The 25,294-nt window shown below is 34.5% G+C and overlaps 1 protein-coding gene across 1 annotated transcript in view; it reads right to left on the bottom strand.

Annotated features, from left to right (window-relative positions):
* Positions 1 to 25,294, bottom strand: part of LOC150092387 (uncharacterized) — a 265,602-nt gene that overhangs the window by 30,222 nt on the left and 210,086 nt on the right. The window contains exon 10 of the mRNA XM_090415087.1: positions 24,096 to 24,215. Within this exon, the coding sequence (XP_090271213.1) occupies positions 24,096 to 24,215 (120 nt within the window). The remainder of the gene's footprint in view (positions 1 to 24,095; positions 24,216 to 25,294) is intronic.

The raw sequence follows: 25,294 nt of genomic DNA, 5'->3' as shown, positions 1-25,294 counted from the left end.
ATGAGGATATTAGGAAAGAACTTGACATTGTCAGCATCCAGGAATGCATTAGCAGAGCTAATGCATACAGAATGGGTGAGGAAAGAATAGCAAAACAAGTGTTCTCTGCCAGGTTGGCAGGAAAAGTGCCTTAGACAATTGAAATATAAGATCTGATAATGTTGTAGTCTTGACAAGTAACAGATTGATTTGGAGGAAAATTGTAGATAGGAAGTTAGTAATGATGTAAATTTTTCATATAGTAGTATCATATCCTGTACACCCCTTTAGGGTACATGTCAGGAATTTGTCGATGATGATGATAATTAAAATCTGTATCATCAAAAGTTTTTCTTTCTGTATTTTTATTTGTTGTTATTTTTAAAACTGATTTAGGTATTCCCCCTGCAGGGGGTTGTGCCCCACAGTTTGAGAACCACTGGTCTAAAGGATATAACATCTAGCACAAAGGTTTCATTCTTTTTTTTTTTTTAAATACCTCCCCTAATTTGCACATCCTACTGGAACAATGGAGATTTTGAAGATTAACCGCCTCCCTGTTATAAAGTAAATATATCTATATCTTGATAAATATTCCAAATCCTAATATTAATCAATGCAGACATGTAATTCTGTATTAATTATTATGCTAATTTAAAATTTACAGATTGCTGAATGTAAAATTTATTTGTAGATAAAAAAGTTACTTGGTATTTTAAATTATGGTTAAAAAAATATAACAGAAGTGAAGTTTTCTCATTAAACTTACCTCAGAGTAATCAGTTTAAAAAAAAAAAAAAAAAAACTCCATTGTATTGTCATTTATTACTCAAAGAGAGTTGACAGAACTCCTTCAGTCCTAACTTAACTCTGGAAATTAGAAGGCAGCTCTCCAGCACTAGTCGTCACTGGCAGTTGAGTTAATGCATTGCATATTCCTAAACCCTAACTATATTATTGCCTAAAATAGTGGAAGTTCTATTGTCAAATTTTCTGAGTTGGGGGTTACAAACTCAATTTCCTGGATAAAAGGCCATATCTGCCTGTGCCAAATATTGACTATCACAGGAAATGGGTGAAAGAAGGCCTAAAAAAAATTCCTAGTTGATAAACAGAATTGAACCTAAAAGGGTCTTTCTTCTCATGGTTTAGCATTATGGATTGCAGCAGTGTAATCAGAGAGTGAAGAAAATAATACAAAAATTAAAATACCACACAACAGTAGCAAGAAGAATTTTATAATTTTGATATGTTTCCACACCATAACAAAATTACAATTTAGGAATAAATCTGTACTACTAAAACACACACACATTTTTAATATTCTATTTGTGTAGCATAATAAAAATGTGTCTGTAAATACAATATAACAATAAAATCAGTGGACTATATTAAAAGATGTTTTTATTTATTTTAAACTAAGTTATACCAACTAGTTTCGCCAACTGTGGCTTCATCGGGGTTAAAATTATATAAATGTAAGAACACTTAAATGCTAAAAAAACTGTTTGCACTGAAACCATAAATGGACCGAATACAATTGCATTTTTATAAAAGCAGAAGAACACGTACATACCACCTATTGCACGTGTATGATCTACTAGTTATGTAGGAACATTCTGTAGTTGGCAGCAAAATTTAATTCTGGCATGTTGAAAGATCTAATTAGGGTCTTTCCAGATGATCTTGCTTAGGAAATCGAACAAATCCTTTTCCGTATTTTTCCAAACAATAATCAACTCTTTACATCACAAAATTAAATTCACTCTAGAACTAGAGAAAGATAACCAATTAACATTTCTGGACATTTTAATTAAGAAACAAATAAATGGACGCATCAGCCTTAGTTTATCGCAAACCTACTAATACAGGTAGATACTTACACTTCACTTCTTCACACCATATTTCTCAGAAACTTAGCATTATACACGTGTTAAAAAATATAGCCTCTCTCATTACAACTGATGATAAAGACCTCCAAGCTGAACTATCCCTGATATCAAATAATCTTACAAAGAATGGTTATCCTAGAAAATTGATCCACAAGATTATTTTCTGTGACCCCCTAAAAGACGACCAGAAGATATACATTACAATTCTACTATTTTGATTCTGTTTATAGGGACTGTTTATAATAAGATAGCTAAACTCCTCAAGCCACATGGAATACGAGCAGCTTTTCAACCTTCACAGACCATTCGCCAATTCTTAAGATCTCCAAATGATAGTCATCCTTTTTTCAAATATGCCGGAGTTTACAACATCCCCTGCTCGTACAGCTTAAAACTATATTGGCCAGACTTCAAGAAGTTTTTAAATCAGAAAAAGGGAACACATAGGAGACATCAATAATAATAGAGAAGACAAATCAGGTTAACCTTTCATTTTGCTAGGACTAACCATGTTATAAAATGGGATAAAAGCTCCATGCCCTACTTAGAGGAGGATTTCTGCTCCCGAATGATAAAAGAAGCCACAACAGTTCTCTGTCCAGAAGAAAACCTATATAGAAACCAAGGATTAATTCTACCCGAGATCTGGAAGACCCTCATTAGATCTTTCAACATGCCAGAATTAAATTTTGCTACCACCTACAGAAGGTTCCTACATAACAACTAGTAGATCATACACGTGCTATACATGTGATGTACGCATTCTTCTACTTTTATAAAAATGCAATTATATTCGGTCCATTTATGGTTTCGGTGCAAACAGTTTTTTTAGCATTTAAGTGTTCTTACATTTATATAATTTTAACCCTGATGAACAACAGTCACAATTGGCGAAACTAGTTGGTATAACTTAGTTTAAAATAAATACATTTGACCAAAAAAACCCAAATAGTAGTCATTCTCTCCTTGATGTTTTTTATTTATACAACCATATTATTATGCACACCCTTATTCTTTCATACCTCTCCTTAAAACCATTAACAGACAAAGCACTTACAACTGACTCAGGCAACCCATTCCATTAATTCATCATTCTCCAAGTAAAAAATTCTAGTCCTCATGCCCTTGCTAACCACATTCTTACCCAACTTCCATTGATGACCTCTTGTTCTGCTCCCTCTAGCCAATTGCCGAAACATTTCCCATGCATCAATACTATAAAATCCTTTAAGTAACTTAAATGTTTCAATCATATTCAGACCCTGCTTTGCCTATCAACCAACTTTTGCAATCCACAAATCCTCAATCTCTCTCTCTCCTCACAGGTAGCATTCCACAGACCACTCACCACTTGGTCACTTGCTTCTGGCCCCTCTTCACCACTTCCACATCCCCAAGAAACAGGTGACCAGAGCTAAGCACAGTAGTTCAGATGTGGTCATATTAGCTTTATAAATAGGAATGATAATTCCTGATCTCTGCTTCTGAACGTATTCTATGAGCTACCCTGGCTACTTTAGCAATATACCCTCTAAACTATAACTGTCTCTCTCTCTCTCTCTCTCTACTACTACTACTCCCAAATCCCTGGCTTCATCAATTTCCTGGAGTACAGTTCCCTCAATGTGGTACATAGCTTATCTTTGTATCCTAAAATGTGCATAACTTTTCACTTTCCACATTAAATTGACATTAATTATGTTTTGCCCATACTGTCAGCCTATTCAAATCATCCTGCAAGCTCTCTATATCACCTTGATTAACTATTACTCTACCCAATTTTGCATCATCAAACAACTGAATATATTCCCTTAAATTATTTCCTATATCATTTATGTACAAATTAAACAGCAATGGTCCAAGCATAGAGACCTGTGGCACACCACTACTTACCTACCTTCTCCTGGATTTTGCACCTTCACATACTATTTTTTGGTATCTGTCCATCAGCCATCCTTTTATCCAAATCACCAATTTCATATCCCCATTTGTTGCAGATGGTGTGACAGAGTTCCATGTCATATTCTGTCAAATGCCTTCACAAAATCCAGCAGTATCATCGCCATTCCCTTTATCCGACTCAACTGTCATCCTATTATATAAAGTTAATATATTACTAAAGCATGAATTACCCTTCACAAAGCCATGCTACCCCTCAGAGTATTATATTCTTATCCACCCATTTCTGAATTATCGTTCTGACCAACTTTTCCAGTACTTTTATCACCCCTCCTGAGATACTGATTAGTCTATAATTTGCTACCACAGAATTAGATCCTCCTTTATGCAAAGGAATTATTTTGCCCTCCTTCAATCAGTCTTGGGACTTTGCCAGAACTGAGATTTAAATTAAACAGCTTAGTCAAAGGCATCACCAGTTTCCCTAAACATTCTCTTAAAATATAAGCTGATATCCCATCCAATCCCACAGCTGTATTTGCATTCAGATTCTGCAATGTCCTAAGTACCCCAATTTATCAACCTCCGTTCTCACATCAGTCCCTGTCACATATTGAAAAATGATCACTCAGTAGCTCAACAATTCCGTCTACCTCTGTTACCTCTCTACCATCTGTAGTCATTAAAGTTATCCGTCGGGTAATTTCTTTTGATATTTTTTATTGCCTTCCTCACCATGCTGGTCATCTTTCTATTTAAATACCTTCAACACCATATTCTTTTCTTTTTTTGCAGCTCATGCTTAATGATACTATTCATCCATCTAATTCGTACCCGATTAAATACAATTAGAGGCTATGTGGAATGATCATTTTATGTGGTTCCTTCCACAAAAAGTATTTTTAAACCTATAGTATATTTGTAACATTGTGGACTAAGAATTTTTTCTATTATTAATTTTATATATATATATATATACATATATATATATACATTTGAATTTTCTGAATTATCTTTCTGACGAACTTTTCCAGTACTTTTATCACCTCTCCTGAGATACTGATTAGTCTGTAATTTGCTACCACAGAATTAGATCCTCCTTTATGCAAAAGAATTATTTTGCTCTCCTTCCATCAGTCTTGGGACTTCGCCAGACTGATGGAAGGAGGTTGGGACTAAGGGAAAGTGATCAGAGCTTACTCCACCTTTACCACGAGTTGCCTCAGGCACAAACTTGACTTAAAGATACCAAGTAATTTTATAAACTTGGTTTTAATCCTTTTTTCCAAGTAAGCAAACAGACAAGTAAGTCAAGTTTGCACCTGAACATATTTCGGGTCTGAGGCAACTTGTGGTAAAGGTAGACTAGCCTCTGATCACTTTCCCTTAGTATCTTCCTTATTGCAAAGCATATCCCCTTGCAGAGATGTGCTTCATTACCCAGATCCAGAGACGCCAAGGTTGAAGTAATGCAGAGCTTATAAATTTTACCTAAACAAGTTGCCACAATGCAAAGCACATCCCCTTGTGGAGATGTATGATGCTATGCATTAAAGGAAAGAGCCACTACCCAGAGATGCCAAGGCTGAAGTAATGCAGAGCTTATAAATTTTACCTAAACAAGTTGCCACAAGGTGCTTTGACCTTATTAAATAAAAATCTCAGGATGATAGAAAGATGTAGAAAGTTTTTTTACCTTGGGTATACTATATGTTAAAGATACCAAGTAATTTTATAAACTTGGTTTTAATCCTTTTTCCCAAGTAAGCAAACAGACAAGTAAGTCAAGTTTGCACCTGAACATAGCTCGGGTCTGAGGCAACTCATGGTAAAGGTGGAGTAAGCTTATAAAAAAACAAAAACTTAAAATCAAGTTTATAAAATTACTTGGTATCTTTAATGTATAGTATACCCAAGGTAAAAAAAAAACTTTCTACATCTTTCTCTCATCCTGAGATTTTAATTTAATAAGGTCAAAGCACCTTGTGGCAACTTGTTTAGGTAAAATTTATAAGCTCTGCATTACTTCAACCTTGGCATCTCTGGGTCTGGCTCCCACTGATGAGACCTCAATAAAGGTCGAAACTAGTCTGGGTAGTGGCCTTTTCCTTTAATGCATAGCATCATACATCTCTGCAAGGGATGTGCTTTGCATTAAGGGAGATACTATGGGAAAGTGATCAGAGCTTACTCCACCTTTACCACGAGTTGCCTCAGACCTGAACTATGTTCTGGTACAAACTTGACTTAATCGTCTGTTTGCTTACTTGGGAAAAAGGATTAAAATCAAGTTTAAAAAATTATTTGGTATCTTTAACATATAGTATACCCAAGGTAAAAAAAAAAATAAATTTTCTACACATAGTAGGCTGTTCAATAAGTAATAAGACTATGTTTATACAGAAAACAGATTACTTTTAATCGTCATCATTTACATGGTCTTTTTCGAAGTAACTACTGTGAGACGCGATGCAGTTGTCCCAACGTTGTGTCCACTTCTTAAACACATGTGAGAGTCCGTTTTTTGAGAGTTCTTTCAAAGCCACCTCCACAGCTTTTACACATGCTTTGTTGCTTTCAAAATGGCGGCCTCTTAGTGGTTTCTTGAGCTGAGGAAACAGCCAGAAATCACATGGTGTGAGATCAGGACTGTATGGAGGGTGTGGTAGGATATCTGTGTTGTTCTTCTGCAAAACGTCCACTATACAACCAGCAATATGTGGCCTTGCATTATCGTGGTGCAATAAGAAGCCATTCTTCAGCAATGGACGCTTCCTTTTGATGTGCTTGATGATAATCGCTGCTGTGTTGATCATTGTCTATGTGATGGACGTTGAAGGTCTTTCCTCACGTTCAAGATCTTCCACATTTTGCCTTCCTTCCTTAAAAGTTTTATGCCAGCGAAAAACACTTGCCCTCGACATTGCTTCATCGTGGAAAGCTTCGCATATCATGTTAAAAGTGTCCGATGCCGATTTTTGCAAACGCACACAAAATTTAATCACATAACGCTGTTCCAAGGACGCTTCCATTTCAAAGACTGGTCGCGCCTTGTAGGTGCGCCGATGAGTACTTGCATTTAGTCACGTGACACTCTGGCACATCAGCCTGTATATGCCATCTATCAACCTCTTTTGTTAATACATACAGCAACCTTTCTTTATTCCACAGAAATTAATATTGTGATGAGTGGTTTCGCCACAGTAAAATTAGTCTTATTACTTATTGAACAGCCCATATATATATATATATATATATATATATATATATGAAGTAGGTTCCAAAAGTTTCCAGCCTGAAATACAAATTTCATGCCAATTTTACAATGCCGTATGTGACAAATAGAACCATCTATGGGGAGGTTAATGTACCGGTTTCAACTCTCTACCTGCGTCATTCAGTTGGAGGCACTCATTTAACTAATACGTGTCATGCTAAGTGACTGTAATGTTAAAAATTGAGTACTGCACTCTGATAAAGTTTTTCACCAAAGAATGGCTTTCTCCAAGTGCTATCAAACAGTGATTGGATAGTGTTTATAGGAAAGCTTCTCCTTCATATTCCACTGTGAAGGAATGGGCTAAACAGTTTCGCCTAGGAAGAAAGAGCACCAAAGATGATCCTCATGATGGTCGGCCTGTGGAAGTGATAACTGAGGAAAATGTCTGTCTTGTTGAGGAGGAACTGCTCAATGACAGACAGGTGAAGCTCAAAGAAATCTCAGCAAAGTTGGGACTTTCTATAACAACTGTCTTTTGCAATGCCGTATGTGAGGATCAATACAAAAGGTCAATGCAAGGGAGATGCCCTGACTTCTCTCTTCAATTCAGGAGCATCGTGTGACCTGTTTCTGCAAGTTTTTAGAGTTTTGCCAAGGGAATCAGAGAAAATTAGAACACAATGTCACCAGGGATGAAACCATGGTCCTTTATTATGATCCTTTTTCCAAAGGGGAGTCCATCAAGAAGGTCATCGCAACAATCTTTTGGGATTGATGGGGAATTGTTGGAAAGGCTGCAGTGAAGGACTATGGCTTCCAGGAGATTGAACACCCACACTACAGCCCAGATCTAGCACCCTGTAACCTATTTCATCTCAAAACTGAAGGAAGACCTTCAAGGAAGAAAATTTGCAGATGACAATGAGGTGAAAAATGCAATTTTAGGCCATTTTGCAGACAAAAGTACAAACTCATTTTTCAAGGGCATAGAGATGTTAATTCGAAGATGTGAAAAGCGTGTTGAAGTAAAGGGAGATTATTTGAAAAGTGACAGTTGTTTTCTTTCTATCACCCCTAAAAGTTAATCAGGCTGGAAACTTATGGAACCATCCTCGTACAAGTTTTTTATGGAACCACCATAAAAAAAAAAAAATGATCTCTTTTTTACTTGGTCCAGAAGCCCTGCTCCAGAGACCAAACATGGAACGTCAAGCCACTTTAGACCTCTGACAAGCAGGATGGTAATCTCACACCAAGCAATGAAATATATTTTCCATCTAAAGGCAATTGCAAATATCCATGTTAGGATCCAGACATGCATCCTGTTAGATGGAGAGTGGATATGTTAACCACTCATCCAACCAGGCCAGCCTTGGTTTATAATTTGCACCCACCAGCACGGCTAACATGCAAAATGATTGACCTGCTATGCAATCAAAAGTTAGAGGGAGGCACTTTATACTGAATTTAATGCATGAACTGATGGGTGATTCTGTTCATTTTCTCCTTCATTCACCCTGTGATTCTTAATGAAGTAGGAGAGCTTGATGAAAACCCATGTTTACCAAGAAGTTATATAACTTGTTCATCTTTTGCTTAAAAAAGTATATTGGTTTATGCATAATACAAACAATAACTGGAATGAATATTTATCTTCTCTGAGACATTATTTCTATCTTTAAGAAGCCATAACATTGTTACTGGAAGTGCTGCCAAGGAATGGAATCAATGGTGGACTATTTTATAGTTGCCACATTCTTGAAAGATGGCACATGACTATCAATATTTCATGAGATGATGCTTACTATGATTATCCTGAAGTCACATCACAGAATGTAATTAAATGACACACTATTATCTTGTGAAGAGAGGGAGAGTAGATGGCACAAGTTCCATTACCACTACTGCTTGACATACACTATAAACATTGGCAGAAGATTGCTGCAAAGTCTATCAGAAATATGTGTAGAACCTGCTGCAACTTCTACTTAATAGTTAATCCTAACACAGAAGAGGTGTGTGTGTCCTATTAGAGGCATCTACCCGAATGCTGGAAAGAATGCGGCCTGACATTCTACACTGGCTGAAACTATATTATGAGAGTTCAACATAAGCAGATATTATATAAATTTATATTTTATAAGCTTATCTAATACGACAAACTTATATTATATTATGAGGGTTCAACATAAGCAGATGCCATGTCAGCTGGTGTAATGCCCTGTTATATATGGTTTATGATGCTTTGTCAGGGAATGGGGACAATCAGTGAAAAGCTAGAACAACTTTTGACAAAATTGAAGACTGGCACCATCAATAGAAAAGAAGTGGAATTAGAGAAGAAATTACAGAAATAGATGGTGATATGGAGAAGACACAGGTGAAATTTTTCTAAATAGCAAGAATCAAATGATTTCTTACTGTGAATTAGGGAAAGGACAAAATAGATATTTTGAGATTATTGTTATTATAAAAAGGGCAGCTGACTTAAAGAAAAAGCTGATTTTGTTTGTAGACAAACAACAGAGTAGGAAATAAATCCTGAACTCAAATTATTAAATTATTATTATTATGTGACATCTCCAGGGAGTCCAAAGATTCATCGAGGGAAGGTACCTACTCTACAACTCTCCCTCTCCACCACTCATTCAATCCACCAACCACAATGAATCACAACTCCACCAACGCCATCTACTGCCCACAACCACCACTTTCACAGCCAATTATAAACATCCATGCCTACGGCAGGATTCGAACCTGCAGCATTTTGGCTGGAGAGTGAATACGCTAACCACTCGGACAACCAGGCCGGCAAATTTTTTTGGAAAATTTTGAAATAAAGGCAAGGCTAATCATTTATTTCATATGGGGTTCCCCCTTTCCTCCCCATACCTTAGGATAGGTTGAGCCCTCCTAATGAGGGATTAAATATGTATTTTATGACTGTACATCTGTGTGTGTGTTTGTGGTTTACCTGTTGTGGGGGATGAAAAACCTGAGTTTCCACGTGAAAAAACTCCCTACCTCTGTATGAGACTGGCTAACTCACTTTTAGTTGAAAGAGACCAGATAACAGTTCATGTCTTGGATGGGAATTGAACACAGGTCTTTCCAACCAAAGGGCTTCATCTATACCAACTGAGCTACGGGGACTCTAGGGCAGTGGTGTTCAACCTTTTTTACTATGTGAACTACTTTTCTATAATAAGTTATTCGGCGATCTACTCTCTTATATAGATCACGTTCCCCCAACCTGATATCTGATTATGCACAAATAAACAATTAAAAAAAAATACACAACTAAAAACTTTATTTATCACTTTTAATTATTTTAATACAACAACAACAACAACAACAACAAAAAAAAAAAAATATATATATATATATATATATATATACTGGAATAAAATATTTATTTCTCTATTTTGGAAAAAACAACACATTAATTACAATCTCACAAGTTACAGGAAATGCTGGTTGATTAAAAAAAAAAAAAGTTAATGTGAAATTTGGCATTGTTTGGACCTCGCAATATTTTTATAGTCAAGTTGATATGAAGAAGTGGCCAATCACATTTAGTTTCTTAATTGATTTTTTATGACGGTCATATTTGAAAAAGAGGATTCTGACAAGTATGTCGATCCGAAACACGACAGAATTTTTTGCACAATATCAGTTAATATTGGGAATTTTTCATGTGCATACTTCCAAATGACTTCATTGTTTATTGATTTTAAATGTAAACTATTCTGAATGTTTATTATCTCAAGTTCTACTTCAGCTTGGTTTATATCAAACAGCCCACTGATTTTATTTGAAATTTCTGTGATGTTCAAGTTTTCTTGAAATGGATTATTGATAAAAGATACAATTATTTCAGTTATATTAAAATCTTTAAATCTTGAATTTATTTCTTCCTCAACTAATTCTATTTCACGAATAAATTCTTTTAAATCATAGTGAAGCATTTCTTGATTTTGTTCAAAAAATTTTAATAAATATGGGAGATGTCTAAATTTGCAGTCATTTATATTTTTCTTTAATAAAAGTAAGTATTGTTGGAAAGTTTTTATTGAACTTAACATGTCAATTAAAGTTTTACCTCTACCTTGCAACTCTAAATTTAAATTGCTTAATTTCGGACAGAAATCTTACTAAAAATGATAAGTGTAACAACCATCTTTTATCACTCAATTGTGAATAAATAGCTCCTTTTTCATCAAGAAAATTTTTATATCGTTAATTAATACAAGAAATCTTTCTAAAAATTGACTTCTGCTGAGCCTGCGAACATTATTGTACAACAGAAGTTCCCTATCATCATCTGCCTGTAATTTAAATAACCACTATTGCAGGGCTTTTCCTTGAACAGAATTTACAATTTTAAATGTAATATCCAAAACATCTTTTGTGTTTAATCTTTTACTACACAGTAATTGTTGATGAATAATAGAGTGGCACGTTAAAAAATCTGGATGTTTGTCATCGTTTTTACATAATGGAATGAAGCCTGATTTATTACCTATCATTGCAGGAGCACCATCAGTAGTAATAGACAAGTTTAAAAAGCGGATGTTTGTGTTGTTTCACAAATTCATCAAATGCTGAAAAAATGTCTTCTCTCCTAGTCCCTCCCAATAACGGTATAATTTTCAAAAGTTCTTTACTTGAATAATCTTGAAATACCATGCTTTTACTACACAGTAAAATCTTTTACTACACGGTACTTGTTGGTGAATAATAGAGTGGTACGTTAAAAAATCTGGATGTTTGTCATCGTTTTTACATAATGGAATGAAGCCTGATTTATTACCCATCATTGCAGGAGCACCATCAGTAGTAATAGACACAAGTTTAAAAAGCGGATGTTTGTGTTGTTTCACAAATTCATCAAATGCTGAAAAAATGTCTTCTCCCCTAGTCCTTCCCAATAACGGTATAATTTTCAAAAGTTCTTTACTTGAATAATCTTGAAATACCATGCGAATAAATACCATTAACTGAGCAATATCAGTGAAGTCATTTGATTCATCAAATTGTAATGACAACGCAACACACTGGTGAATGTCTGACATTAACCTGGCCTGGAAACTTTTTTGCAGCAATTGGAACTCTTCCTTTTGACAATATGAAACCTTGCCTGCGGCCTAAAAGTAGTCTCTCTCAACGTCTCAAACCGAGAAGCTCCTTTCTGGAAGCAGGAAACTCCTCTCTCAAGCAACGTGGATCCGGGCAGTCTCTCTGACAGCGACTCTAAACCAGGCGGCCTCTCTCTGACAACAATTCTGACCCCTTCTGCTTGCTTCAGTCCCTTTTTATTAGGCTTCCTCTGAGACCTCGCATGAAGTTTGGCAACCCCCAAAGAATCGGTATGAGTCTTTCATCTTAAGTTTCAAGTTCGGCACGCCTTTTGTTCTGCTCTGCTTTCTTTTGATTGTAAATTGCCGGCCATCGGAAAGTTGTTTGAACTCTTTCCGACTGACTTTGGAGATGTTTACACTTAGAGCCTTTCTCACACATACAAGTTTCAACGACAATCTTTCTAATGCCGCCATGTACAGCTTCAGCGACAAAAACATGGCCTTTGTTTTTAACACTCTAACATATTCTTATTAAAGCAGTATATACAGTCAGCTTCAAAAGAGTTATTTACAAAAACACCTAATACAAACTATACCGAGACAAACAAAGTTTATTTTTTTACAATATTCACATGGGACTTAACCTAAGTAAAAAATAGATGTAATATGCTTTGGAATATTTAATATTTAAGCTACAATCGAGTTGTTACACTTTGCTTATAACCATATTCATTCGGCTCGCTGTTTTATTTCCACTTATCCAAATTAATTCATTTACCTGGACTTATAAGAAAATTACTGATTTGACAATTTTAACGAAAAATAAATAAACAATAACAATACACTTAAAGCGAATTAAAAATAATACAAAATAATGATAAATAAAATATTATGTTTTAAGTTTTAATTAAATTAGTAAGGAGGAATACACAAGAGATCGACCAAAAATCGCTCCGTGATCGACGGGTTGAACACCCCTGCTCTAGGGCTAATAATAATGTCAATTACTCAGATTTTTCTTCTAAGAACAAGGACTAGTCATTATTTATATCATATTTCATCATAAAGTATGCACAAATTTACATGAAGATCTTACTGATTACATTATTATTGACACTGATTCAAATAAATTTCAGTAAGGCAAAATCACAGAAGTAGCTTCTATAGTGATTTTGCTTTGGAATAACATCTGCCTATAAGGCTTTGGCTGAGCTTTTTGATAGTTTGTTTAGTTGTTATAGCAAGTGAGCCTATTATAAAATATTATAGTGAGACTTGACTGTGTCTTCAGGTGCAGAATACATGAGATATGAAATAGGAAGTGACCACTGTCTAGTTTTGAGCAGGATAAAAATGTGTGGATATAAAAGTTTTGCAAACAACCAAGGATGAATAATTTTCAGAGATATACTATGCCTCAGATACACAAATATTATTGGAGAAGAAGTTAGTTTGAAAACAAGAACTAAAAATTTTATAGATTAAATGGCAAAATCTGAAGAAAACACTGCTTAACTCAGAGATGCATGTGATTATCTTCAATGAATGAAAATCAGAAGCAATTCACAAAAGCTGATAATAAAAAGAGTGATTGCGTGGATTTTTCTCTCTTTTTCTTATCAACCATCATGAATTCCTCTATTTGAAAACTCAGTTATATAGATGATATCATATTAATATAGCTGTCTAAGATCCAACAGTGCTTATCTTTTTTTATATTCACTTGAACATTAGATTTGCCTACTGGATGGATGAAAAACTAGGTGCTTATACACTGCTAAGAAACGCATCTAATCAAAACCACTTGAAAAACCTACTAAATTAAATTATCATCTAATGAGCCCTACCATAATCAAACAAGGAGCCTATCAAATTAATCACACTTTCAGTTTCCTGAATACAGGTTACACTATTAATTAGTAAAGAAGAATATACACACCACATTAGATTCTTGCTTCATGGAAAATCAGACTTTTCTAATCATACCATGGAGACCTTTCACAGGAATTACTGGTGCCACTCAACTTCTATATCATACTAAGGGTATAAGCCTTAGTATGATATAGAAGTTCAAGGAGGTATGCGAGGACACCACCTGCAAACACAGTCTTAAGAACAATAACATCATACAGATTACGTAGAAAGGCTTATGTGTTGGCAGTACATGTTAATTTATTTTCAGGGTACTGATTATAACACAAAATGATAAGAAAACAATTAATATTTATTAACTTATTATCTGATATTTCGCTGGTAGTATTATATACAGCATATTCAGACAACAAGAACAGTGTGTCAGAGTACGTGAAACAACAACAATTTGATATAACAGTGGGACTAGTTTTAAAAAAAAAAATTGTAACAGACAACACGAGGAACTAAAGTCCTAATTAGTTGCCATCTATGCCTGAAAAGAGAAAACAAGTATTAATTAGATCTTAAAATGACTGTCTCCCAGATTTTTGGTAAATTTATACAGTCATATTTGTTGAGGTTTGGAATATGTTTTAAAGCTGCTGTTGACACCAAAAAACAATCTCTCTGACTTATGATTTCTATGTAGCACTTTTGTTTTCTTCCATTTCTTCTTGTGTGAAGGGGGTATCCAAGCCATGGTCTGGTAAATCAGACTTGCCGTAACAATAGTGCCGGATGTAATTTTTAATGTTCACCAAGACGGATGTCAACAGTACTTTCCATCTGTCCATAATAAGCCAGGTCACAAGAACAGGGCACTTCATAAACTCCTGGATGTGATAAAGAAGGGAGTGTATCCTTAGGCGAATGGATGAGAGTTGCCAATTACATATAGTTTAAAAATGGTGCATAGCTGATATTTATTAAGCACTCTAGATATCTGTTCAGTTGTGCCTTGAATGTATGGGATGGTAACAGTTTTGCTGTAGTTTTGTGAGATAGGCAATGGAGGGGATTTCTGAGGAACATTTAGTATATTTTCTATCCTATGAGGATTATAGACACTGGCTAAGAAAGTGTGATGCAGGTGAGTAAGTTCAGCGGTAAGAGCATTGTTATTGGAACAGATAGCTCTTGCTAAACATTTAGATAAGTGTTTTTAGGATACTATGCTGAGATGGACGATGATGATGTGACTGTTTGTGTAAATATCTCCCTGTGGGTTTTCTATAAACAGAAAAAGATAAGGAACCACCTGGAAGCTGTGTTATATAGTGTATATTGCTATAACTAGAGCAGACAAAGGTAATACAACTGTGGTGATGAATTTAACAGAATATGAAAGCAAAATGCACATCCTTTTACATGATCAATCTACATACCAAATCATAGATCATGATCCCACTAATTCTCAAAAGAATAAAGATTGAAAATTATTGAAAAACAGTTACTTCCTGGCAAAAAAAAAAAAAAAAAAAAAAAAAAAAAGAAAAAAAGTTAACAAACTCGAGCCTTTTCATGTTAAAACACCCAGAATATATATATGGGATGGTAACAGTTTAACCTAACCTAAAATTCACAAACAAGGTACATCCCTAAGACCTATTTATTGTGGATAGTATAAACAGGCCCATATACAAACTTGCTAAACATTTAGATAAATTACTAGCCACCCTCACAAATAATTCTTCCTCCTTTGTTAAAAATTCTGTTCACCTAAAAAGTATTTTAGAAATCATATCTTAAAAAGTCTAGACATAATGATTAATTTTGATATTACTTCACTCATTACAAATGTACTGTTAATTGAAACATTTGAATTGCTAAAATCGCATTTCCCTCCAGATATATTTGAACTATTTAAATTTATAGTACATGCAGGCTATTTTGCATGGAAAGGGAAGATATACAAACTACTATTTGGGACAGCAATGGGTTCCCCTCTTTCTCCTCCTTTAGCCAATTTCTACATAGAACAGTTGGAAAAGCTTGTTCTTGTAACCTAGCTTACTATGGACAGACAGGAAGAACTGTCAACATCTGCCTTGGTGAACATAAAAAATGCATCCATCACTATTGTTATGGCAAGTCGGGTTTAGCCTAGGATAACCCTTCACACAGGATCAAATAGAAGAAAACAAAGGTGCTACACAAAAATCACTATAAGTCAGAAAGATTGTTTTTGGAGTCAACAGCAAATTTTAAGCATACTCCAAATCTTAGCAAATATGGCTGTATAAATTTACCAAAAATCTGGGAGACAGTTATTTTAAGATCAAATTAATACTTGTTTTCTCTCTTTTTCCAAAATAGCACCTAATCAGGACTTTGGGTGCTTTAGTTCCTTTTGTTGCCCATTACAATTTTTTTTGTTAAACTAGTCCCACTGTTATACCAAATTGGTGTTGTTTCACATACTGTGACAAACTGTTCTTGTGCTCTGAATATACTGTATATACCAGCAAAATATCAGCCAATAAATGAATAAATATTAATTATTTTCTTATCATTCTGTGTTGTAATCAATACCATGAAAATAAATTAACATCATAGAGATCGCTAAGATTTGCATTAAGGGGTCTCTAATCTTCCTGATCCATTACTATTTTCCTCTCAATCATAATGTTCATTATAATTGGATCATCGAGATCAACATCAAGCCACAGCTACAACCAATATTAAGTTATCTACTGTATTATGAGTTATCATTATAATTATGCAAACTTAGTTACTCAACAGTTTTCCTTGTTTTACTCAAGATTGCAAGTTCTGCTTACAAACTCTAGGCTTTTGTAACCAGTTTTCATCAATAAGGCATTCTGAATTCATTATAGTTGCTTCCCCCTCCTCTCAAATCCAACTTATCTGAAGTTTGAAAAAGTGTTAGAAGTTTTTCTAACTTCATCAATACAATCTCTGATGTTTAATATCCCTCCTCCTCCTCACTGGTGTCAAACAATATATGGTTAATTAATTCAAAATGCTTTAGTTGCTTTATGTGCCAGTCTACTCAAGCATTATGAGCTTATGAGGTTGATCACAGTGTAGTGGACAAAACAGTGAGCTATAACTTACAGAGTTTTTTAATTTGTTAAAACATTAAATTCTTTTAATGGATATCTATCTAACGATCATAAAGAATATGAAGTGGTGTTTTAATGAAATACATGTTGTGTTCTAATGATATAACTGAACATTACTTGAACGCAACATGCATTATCTCTATTTGCCATTTCAAAAATACAAAAAAACTAGTTGCACTTCTATTTATAGATTTGCTGTTTTTTTTTTTTTTTATTGTGCCACTTTAAATATGATAAAGACATATGTTCATGAAACAAGATCTAACATGCAAATGATGTTAGTAGTCCACATTTTATATATAAATGAAAGTCTCATCTTGATCATTTCAAACATCCTGATCCAAACACCTGCTCTGACTATATAACTGAAATAATTCTTACTGGATGAGGGCCTTCATTCCCTACACCAGTGCAAAGCTATGACCTATACCTATGCATTGGTTCTCTAAAAAATGTGCCTTTGCAATCTGAGATAAAATTACACTTTGACTCAAACCTTTTCAATGGTTTGAGTCAAAAACACCATCTTCTCACCCAGCCTACACTACAGTCCAAAACAAGTGTAAGAGAATTATCAACAAATCCAAGTAAGTTAAGTCCTCCTAGTTTATTTTTTTCTTTCCCCCCTTTCTTTCCTCTTTTTTTCCCCCAAAGGCTGTTAGGTATAATGTCTACCCTTCCTAGTTTCCACTTCTCTCACATCTTGATGCTACACGTACCAGCCACTGAATTAGAAGCTTCACAGAAATCAATGGTTTCCTTATATGCATGCGACTGCCAATACCAATCCTCTTCAAATCGCTGTGCATAGTTTTGTGAGATATGAGTGGGGAAGAACTTTCATTGAATGCTTCGGTCAATTACTGAAATACAAGCCTTCAACAGATGATGTCAATCTTGTTCCTGACAGACTGTCTCAGGACCATAGTTATGCCTCTTAGACAAGCAATGTGGATTATTTTTCCACTGATTAAACACAGGGGATATCTCACCTTTTGAGAAACCAGTCAGCTCTTCTGTTTTCAAAATCATGACTCCAGCCAGGGGAGCAGCAATAACAAGCCCTTTATTGAACTCTGAAAGATATCCCATTGTGATGAACACTATTCACTATTAATGACCAGCAAATTAATATATAGTTAGCTAGAATATGTAGTATTCTATGTGACAAAGTATTTTGCATATACGCTGCATAAATGGTGTTTACGTACATCTGCATAAAGAATTCTAATTCAGTGGGCGGTGGTGTATATGGTAAAGATATTATCAATGTTAAGGATATCACAGATAATGCAGAGCTCTTGGTATTAGTTCCTCCAACTCTTGTATATACAACCAAGACAAATCACCTTTTGCTACCATGAACTACTCACTGCATGCCTCCTCTGATCTTTCACCAGGAGGATATCAGAAAATCTTCGTTAGTCTTTATACTAATGATACAACTGAAGAGATACCTACACACCCTTAAACATCATTATACATTAATGACATCTCTCTCTCTCTCTCTCTTTCTAACTTCAAATCTTATTCATAGCTTTGCTAATGTCTTCTTCATTCAAGAAATCCTGTAGTATTCAAATGACTGAATCTTTAAGATCTTCTATAACCAATGTCTAAAACACTGATCTCTTCAGAATTCTCAGGAAAATCTGGTGAATTTTAATAATGTTCCAGTTCCTATCAGGCCAGTTATTATTAATTATTAACTGCCCTCACAATCTGTTAATTATATTAGTTCTGCTGAATGAAAAAATGTTTTGATATCATGTGCATAAGGATGATGTCAGTTATGAAAAGTATACGTTGCAGGCCAGAAGAGTTACAACTATTATATGGAAAGCAAAGTCTGAAATGAAACTGGCTCTGCAAGCAACTAAAAAAAAGAATTCTATCGTTATGTTGCAAACATAATAAAGAATGAATATGAAAGAATAATTATTGTCAATGAAACAGCATGTTGGGGGCAGATGCAGAAGAGAGTGTTTAATTAACGAATGCCCATTTTGCTATAAGCTATCAAATCTTGTGTATACAATGTTGAGCTCAATGCTACCTTTTACACTGAAGGAAGAAACTCAGCAGCATGAGGAGGAGGTATTATAGCTACTGCATAAACTGAATATGAATTCGGCAATAGGGACTGATGGGATATCAGCATGGATGCTAAAAGAGTATTCAGCTGTACCTTTAACTAGGCTGTACAATGTGAGTCTCAACACAGGGAAGATGCTATCAGGGGTGGAAAGAATGTATGATAATTCCATTGCACAAGGGTAGTGCAAAGACTGATGTGTCTAACTACTGATCCATCAGTATTTCTGGAGTGATGAAGATTTTGGAAAAGTTGGTAAGAAATTGCAAGCAAAAATGAGTTGACAGAGAATCTATGCTTTGTAATGAACAGCATGGACTTACTAAGGGAAGGTCACATTTGAGTAACTTGCCCATAATGTGATGGTTGAGTTAGAAAAGGGGAAAGTATAAAACATGATACTTTTGGACTTTGCTAAAGCTTTTGTCAGGATTCATCATAGAAGGCTGTTATGTAAAAGTTGGAGAATATGGGATGGATTATAAGCTACTAGATTATGGAAAAGAGGATGGCTGATTGACAGATATCAAAAAGTGATGTATGGGAGATGTGAGTTTGCAAGATTTCAAGGTGACCAGTGGTGTACCCCAGAGATCACTCCTTGGTCCATTGTTAATGATATAACAATGGGCAGAACTTAACAAGAAACATACAGGAATGATTTGGATAAGCTAGAATTGTGGGCAGGTGAAAATGGTTGTCAGTGCAATGGTAGTAAGTGTAAAGTTATGCGCTTTAGTGTAATGAGATATTCAATGGCATATTATATGCTAGAAAAAACTGACTAGGCTAGAGAGGAGTTTTAGTAGACAGGAAAATGAAACTCAGGGGAGATATTGCAAAGATTGTGAATACAATTCAGAAGATAACTGCCATGTTGAAATGAACAGTGACATATACAAATAAGGATGTCATTTTTGCCTCTTTACAAAGCTTTGATAAGACCTCATCTGGATTCCTGTGTGCAGGTCTGGTCTCTTGGTTCCTGAGGTGATGCAGATACAGTGGAGAGGGTTAAAACAGAGTGTTAAAGATGATATCAGGACTATGAAATGTAGAATATAAAGAGAGAGAGAGAGACTGAGAATTAATGGATGGCAGATGCTGTCAAACAGGAGAAAGAGGAATGATGTGATAGAGACCTACAAACTTCTGAAAGGATGATATAGGATACCAGTAGATTGAAATTTTTTGTTATGGAGGGGTGGGGAGATGATGAGAGGGCATCCATGGATGCTGAGAATGAATGCAATCAAGAAAGGGGTAAGCACTAGATTTTTCTCATATAGTGGTGTGAGACTGGAATGGCTTGCCTTTGGAGGTTGTGACTGCAGATGTTGCGAAGGAACTCAAGAGAAGGTATGACATGTAGTGTGAGTAATATGTGGCCTCCCTTGACGAGTCCCTGACTCCCTAGAGGTCTCTTACAATAATAATAACTTCTATGAGGAAAAATCCTGATTCTATATAAGAATGGTCAACTCATCTTCATCTGAAAATCCTTTATAAAGGTTTCTCACACCCCAGACAAGATTTGAACTCATATTTTTTTCCACTGATGATGGTGGTGATGATGATATCTTTTTCACCAAAAAAGCAAATGAAAATGCTCTTGTGACTGTGTTTATAAACATCAGAAAACTGGTCAAGAAAAGATTAAGAGTATTGTCAACTGGAGAGAGAGAGAGAGAGAGAGAGAGGGGGGGGTTACAGCAAATACCTCAGCATCTTTTTTCAGCTCAAGCAATGGAATATTGATGAAGTCACCAAGGAAGGAAACTTTGCTGTATAGACTGGGGGGGGGGTCAAGCAATTCAGATAAAACTTCAAAAAGTTATACGTTTCAGTAAAATTATGGAGACTACAACTGTGTTAAGAATAATTACTTTAATTTCCCAACATTTCAACCTTCATATTAAGATCATCATCATCATCTGGAATGTATATATATACACACACAAAGACAAGCTATATTACATTTCAAAACAGTATGCTAAAGTGACAATGATTTGATCAACCGTTATTCTACTGGCCTTACCTCTAGTGGGGAAAAAAAAACACATTAAAGCTATGTTCTATTTATTAACATCATCTGAGATCAATTTCATATAGATAGTTTTAATACAGCAAAAAGTGGTGGCCTAATCCATAATTTAACATGAGTGTTGTTATATTTGAGTTAAGATCCTCGATTACTTACAGTCCTAATTATAATTAACTCTTAGACCAAAAGGTTATGTGAGTAGAATATGTCTTCCATATTCTTGGGATTTTTAGACCACCATCATTGTTAAGATTAGGGTGGTTGATAAGAATTTCAGAGACCTCCTTAAATTTACACTCATACCATGTTTTGGTGTAAACAACAGGTGCCTTTCCAGTTCTATGTAGAATATTCAGGGCATGATCAGAAAGGCCAGATTAACCATAGTTGTTAAATTTAATGTTCTATGTTCCTTTTTTTTTTTCTGATAGGAAATGTGTGTCCTGTTTTACCTATATAGGGCAAATTACAGGTGCATTGTAATTTGTACGGTATACGCCAGGGTAGGCCAGCAGAGAAAGTGGATCCTTGGATGAGTTGAATAAGTTCTTTAATTTTGCAGGAGGTTTAAAGGTGGCATTAAGTATTTCTGTAATATTCTGTTTATTTTGTCTGATATCCCTTTAATGTACAGAATGGCTAGAGTTTTATTGTAATTTAGTTTATTTTTATTTTTAAGTGGAGTCTTGTAAAGAATTTTGTTGGTAGTAGTTTTTTTTCCACTAGAGGTTAGGCCAATAGAATAACAGTTGATCAAATCGTTGTCACTTTAGCATACTGTTTGAAATGTAATATAGCTTGTATTTGTATCTATACATGTATATTCCAGATGATGACAGATAATATGAAGGTAAATGTTGGGAAATTAAATTAATTATTCCTAACACGGTTGTAGTCTCCATAATTTTATGAAATGAATGTTGATCACCATGTAATGCTAAAGGAAAGGATTCAAAAAGTTATGCATGATTATCAGAATTTGAAAAATGATATACAGCAAGTGTAATGCCTTAGATTGAAGGAACACTTTGCTGGTGCAATTTTTTTTTTGTGGCATACAAAATATGAGTATACTACTTTGATTTTTTATTTTTAGGAATATATACATAAACTGCTCTTGAGCATTTCGCCTATTTAGTTTCGATGTTTACTAACAGAGTTGGGCAGCTAAATCCTAAGAGTGCAATTTTTCTGTCAGTTGAATGTGGGAACAGACCAAGTTCCTAGGAGAGAAATTGTGACTTTCAGGTAAAAAGTGCTAAAGCTGGTTCTTTCAAACTAAAAGACTTACCACCATTCATTATAAGTAGCTTAGTAAATCAGTTTCTGCTGAAATGAACTAATCTGTCATTAACTATATATCTCTAATTCTAATGACTTTTCAAGCACTAATCTATATGCTATTTTTAAGCATTGTCACATTCTTCATATGTCAGTATTTTTAAAAGACACGATTCAGAGTAGAATTCCCCTCTTTCAAAACATCATAGTACTTTTTCTCCCTTTGCTATATTTATATCATATATGTTTAGAGCATATAACACTGTTCAGAGTATCAAATATCAAATCCATAAACTTAAGTGTCACGCTGAAAAGGCTCACTTACTCTGAGCATTTTCAGGTGTTGGCACTGAAAGGAATAAAAATTACTTTATTAATGAAGTTTTTTAATTGGCTTATTTATTTTGCACTTTGTTATAGCTTTCCTCTCATTGCTGGATTTACACATTTGCTAGACAAACTACAGATTAGGGCCTCATATCACTGTTAGAAGGAACTATGAAAAGTTGTTAATACTAAAATTTACTCGACAGAAGAGGAGTGGTGACACGGCAATCTTAAATATGGCCCTGCTTCTTCTCTAAAGTTTTGAAGTTAAATTATCTTACTAAGGAGATCAAAAGTCTCTCATGTTTTAATTCTTATTTCTTAAATCCTTTTAAGTGATGAAAAAGTTGAACTAAAGTACTCTCACTTCTAGAAATTAAGTCATAGTAACTTTGAGATATTAGATTGGGTGGAAAAGCAACTAAGCTCATGAGGTCAGTATATGTCTATTAACTGAATGTATTCTCTGGCCAATTTGATTATGTGGGGTAAAAAACATTTCTGGGAGGGCAAACTCTGCAACATCCTGTAGTCAATGAGTTTCTGATTGAAAAGTTCTGGTTCAGAATCATCAAGATTTTATCCACTTAACAATATTGGCTCCCCCAATATAAGGTGAAAAAATATATATATAGAGAGAGATGCCTGTAGTGAAATCAACTGCGCTTAGTTACATAAGAAGCACACCAACAAAGTAATTTTGCATACAAACTATTGTTTGCATATGCTTGGGTATAATATGAATTAAAAAATACAATAAAATTCTTGGAAACTATAATACTAAACCATGCAAAGAAATTTCCAAACCATCTAACTACAACATTTGCAATTTTTTAAAATACTTTTCTTGCACTTAAAAAGAATTCTATGATTAATAGGCATTATTTTATTTGTTCTACACAATAAAATTACAAAACACTGTACAGTGTGCTATGTATAGCCATTGAACCAGTTGATATATTCAAAATATATTTTATTAAATAAATGTTGGAAAATAATCAAACTGGGAGGCAATATTTGCAGTCCATATAAATTTATGGACTTTTTAATCATAAATAAATGTTCATAAACTTTGCTATATCTTATTAGGAATGTGCACATAGAATCTAAAATAAAAAAAGGAAAATCGGAATTTTACCTAAAAGGACAAAATATGATTTTTCATGTGCAGATGAGTGTTGTTAAATGCAAGGATATGCACTTCTTTGCACTTTCAAAGTAATGAATTCGCAATTAACATGAGGATTTTGATTAAAATGATTAACAATTAAACTTACTTTGTTCTTGTGCTATCTTTTGCTCTGCATCCTCAGCCATTGCATGAACATTTGGAGAGCTACCCCCATGCTTTTTAAAACCAATTCCTGGACTCTGTTGTTCTAATTGTTTTTCAACCTCTGGAAAAAGTTTTAAAAATTTAGATTTTTATTAACTTCATCTAATTACAGTAAAAAGGCCTAATCTCACCTGCAATATTATTATTGTAAAACAGGTTCATTTTACACATACCATATGAGTTATCTCAATACCTCGTGAACAAGACTGTACACAATTTTTATGAACAAAAAATATTGAACATTTAATCAAATAATCAAAGATATGTTAAAGATATCTTAGTACTGGCCTGTTCATTAGCAGACAGCTCTTCTGCTCTACATAAAACACTGATATATCCTACTTACTGAAGTATGATATTCAAATTACTCACCCATGGCCAATCCTCAGTACTAACCAATGCATGATAACTTAACAACCTTCCATGTAGGATTCACATAAAAAAGTAAATAAATAATAAAATAAAAATAAATAAAAACAGCAATGAACAGTCTCTTCTCTTCTTCTTCTCTGCCCTCAAGACAGGTTAAGTCCCATGTGGATAAAAATCTTCCACCGTTCTCTGTCCAAAGCAAGCTATTTTATATGCCAACAGTTTGAAAGTCTAATGCAGTTCTAAGGACATAATGCTATGTTGATCTTGGCCTTTCCCTGGGTCTTGTAACTTCCATAGTGTCCTCCAATAATAGGTGAGGAAGTCTGTCTGGTTGCATTTGCACAATGTGACGAAACCAATGGAGTTTATGCTTTTTAACTATGTTAAGAATAGTTGAGTTAGGGATATCAAATCTTGCAGCACTTGTGCATTCGTCTTATGTTCTGTCCAATGAATTCTGTTGATTTTCCTGAAGCATTTCATTTCAAAAGCCAACAGTTTCCATCTCTGCTTCTTCTTTTTAAGGTCCAAGTTTCTGTCCCGTAGAGAGCTGTTGGTAGTATTATACTTTCATGTAATTTTATTTTTAGAGTTGTAGGAATTTTGATGTTTTTTTACATATGAACAGTGTACTACCTAATAAATTAAAATCACTTCACTGTGGTAATTATATATAAAGAGGAAATAATTATAAAGGAATCATATGTACGAGGTGTGACAATTCAATTCTTAGAATGCACCTATAAAAAACCTACTTTCGGAACT

The sequence above is a fragment of the Typopeltis vanoorti genome, chromosome 26, assembly GCF_054136105.1.
Source record: "Typopeltis vanoorti isolate ZY-2024b chromosome 26, IOZ_Tvanoo_1.0, whole genome shotgun sequence".
Taxonomy (NCBI): Eukaryota; Metazoa; Arthropoda; class Arachnida; order Uropygi; family Thelyphonidae; genus Typopeltis; species Typopeltis vanoorti.
The sequence above is the reverse complement of the archived record's forward strand: the minus strand, read 5'-3'. Positions and strand labels throughout refer to the sequence as shown.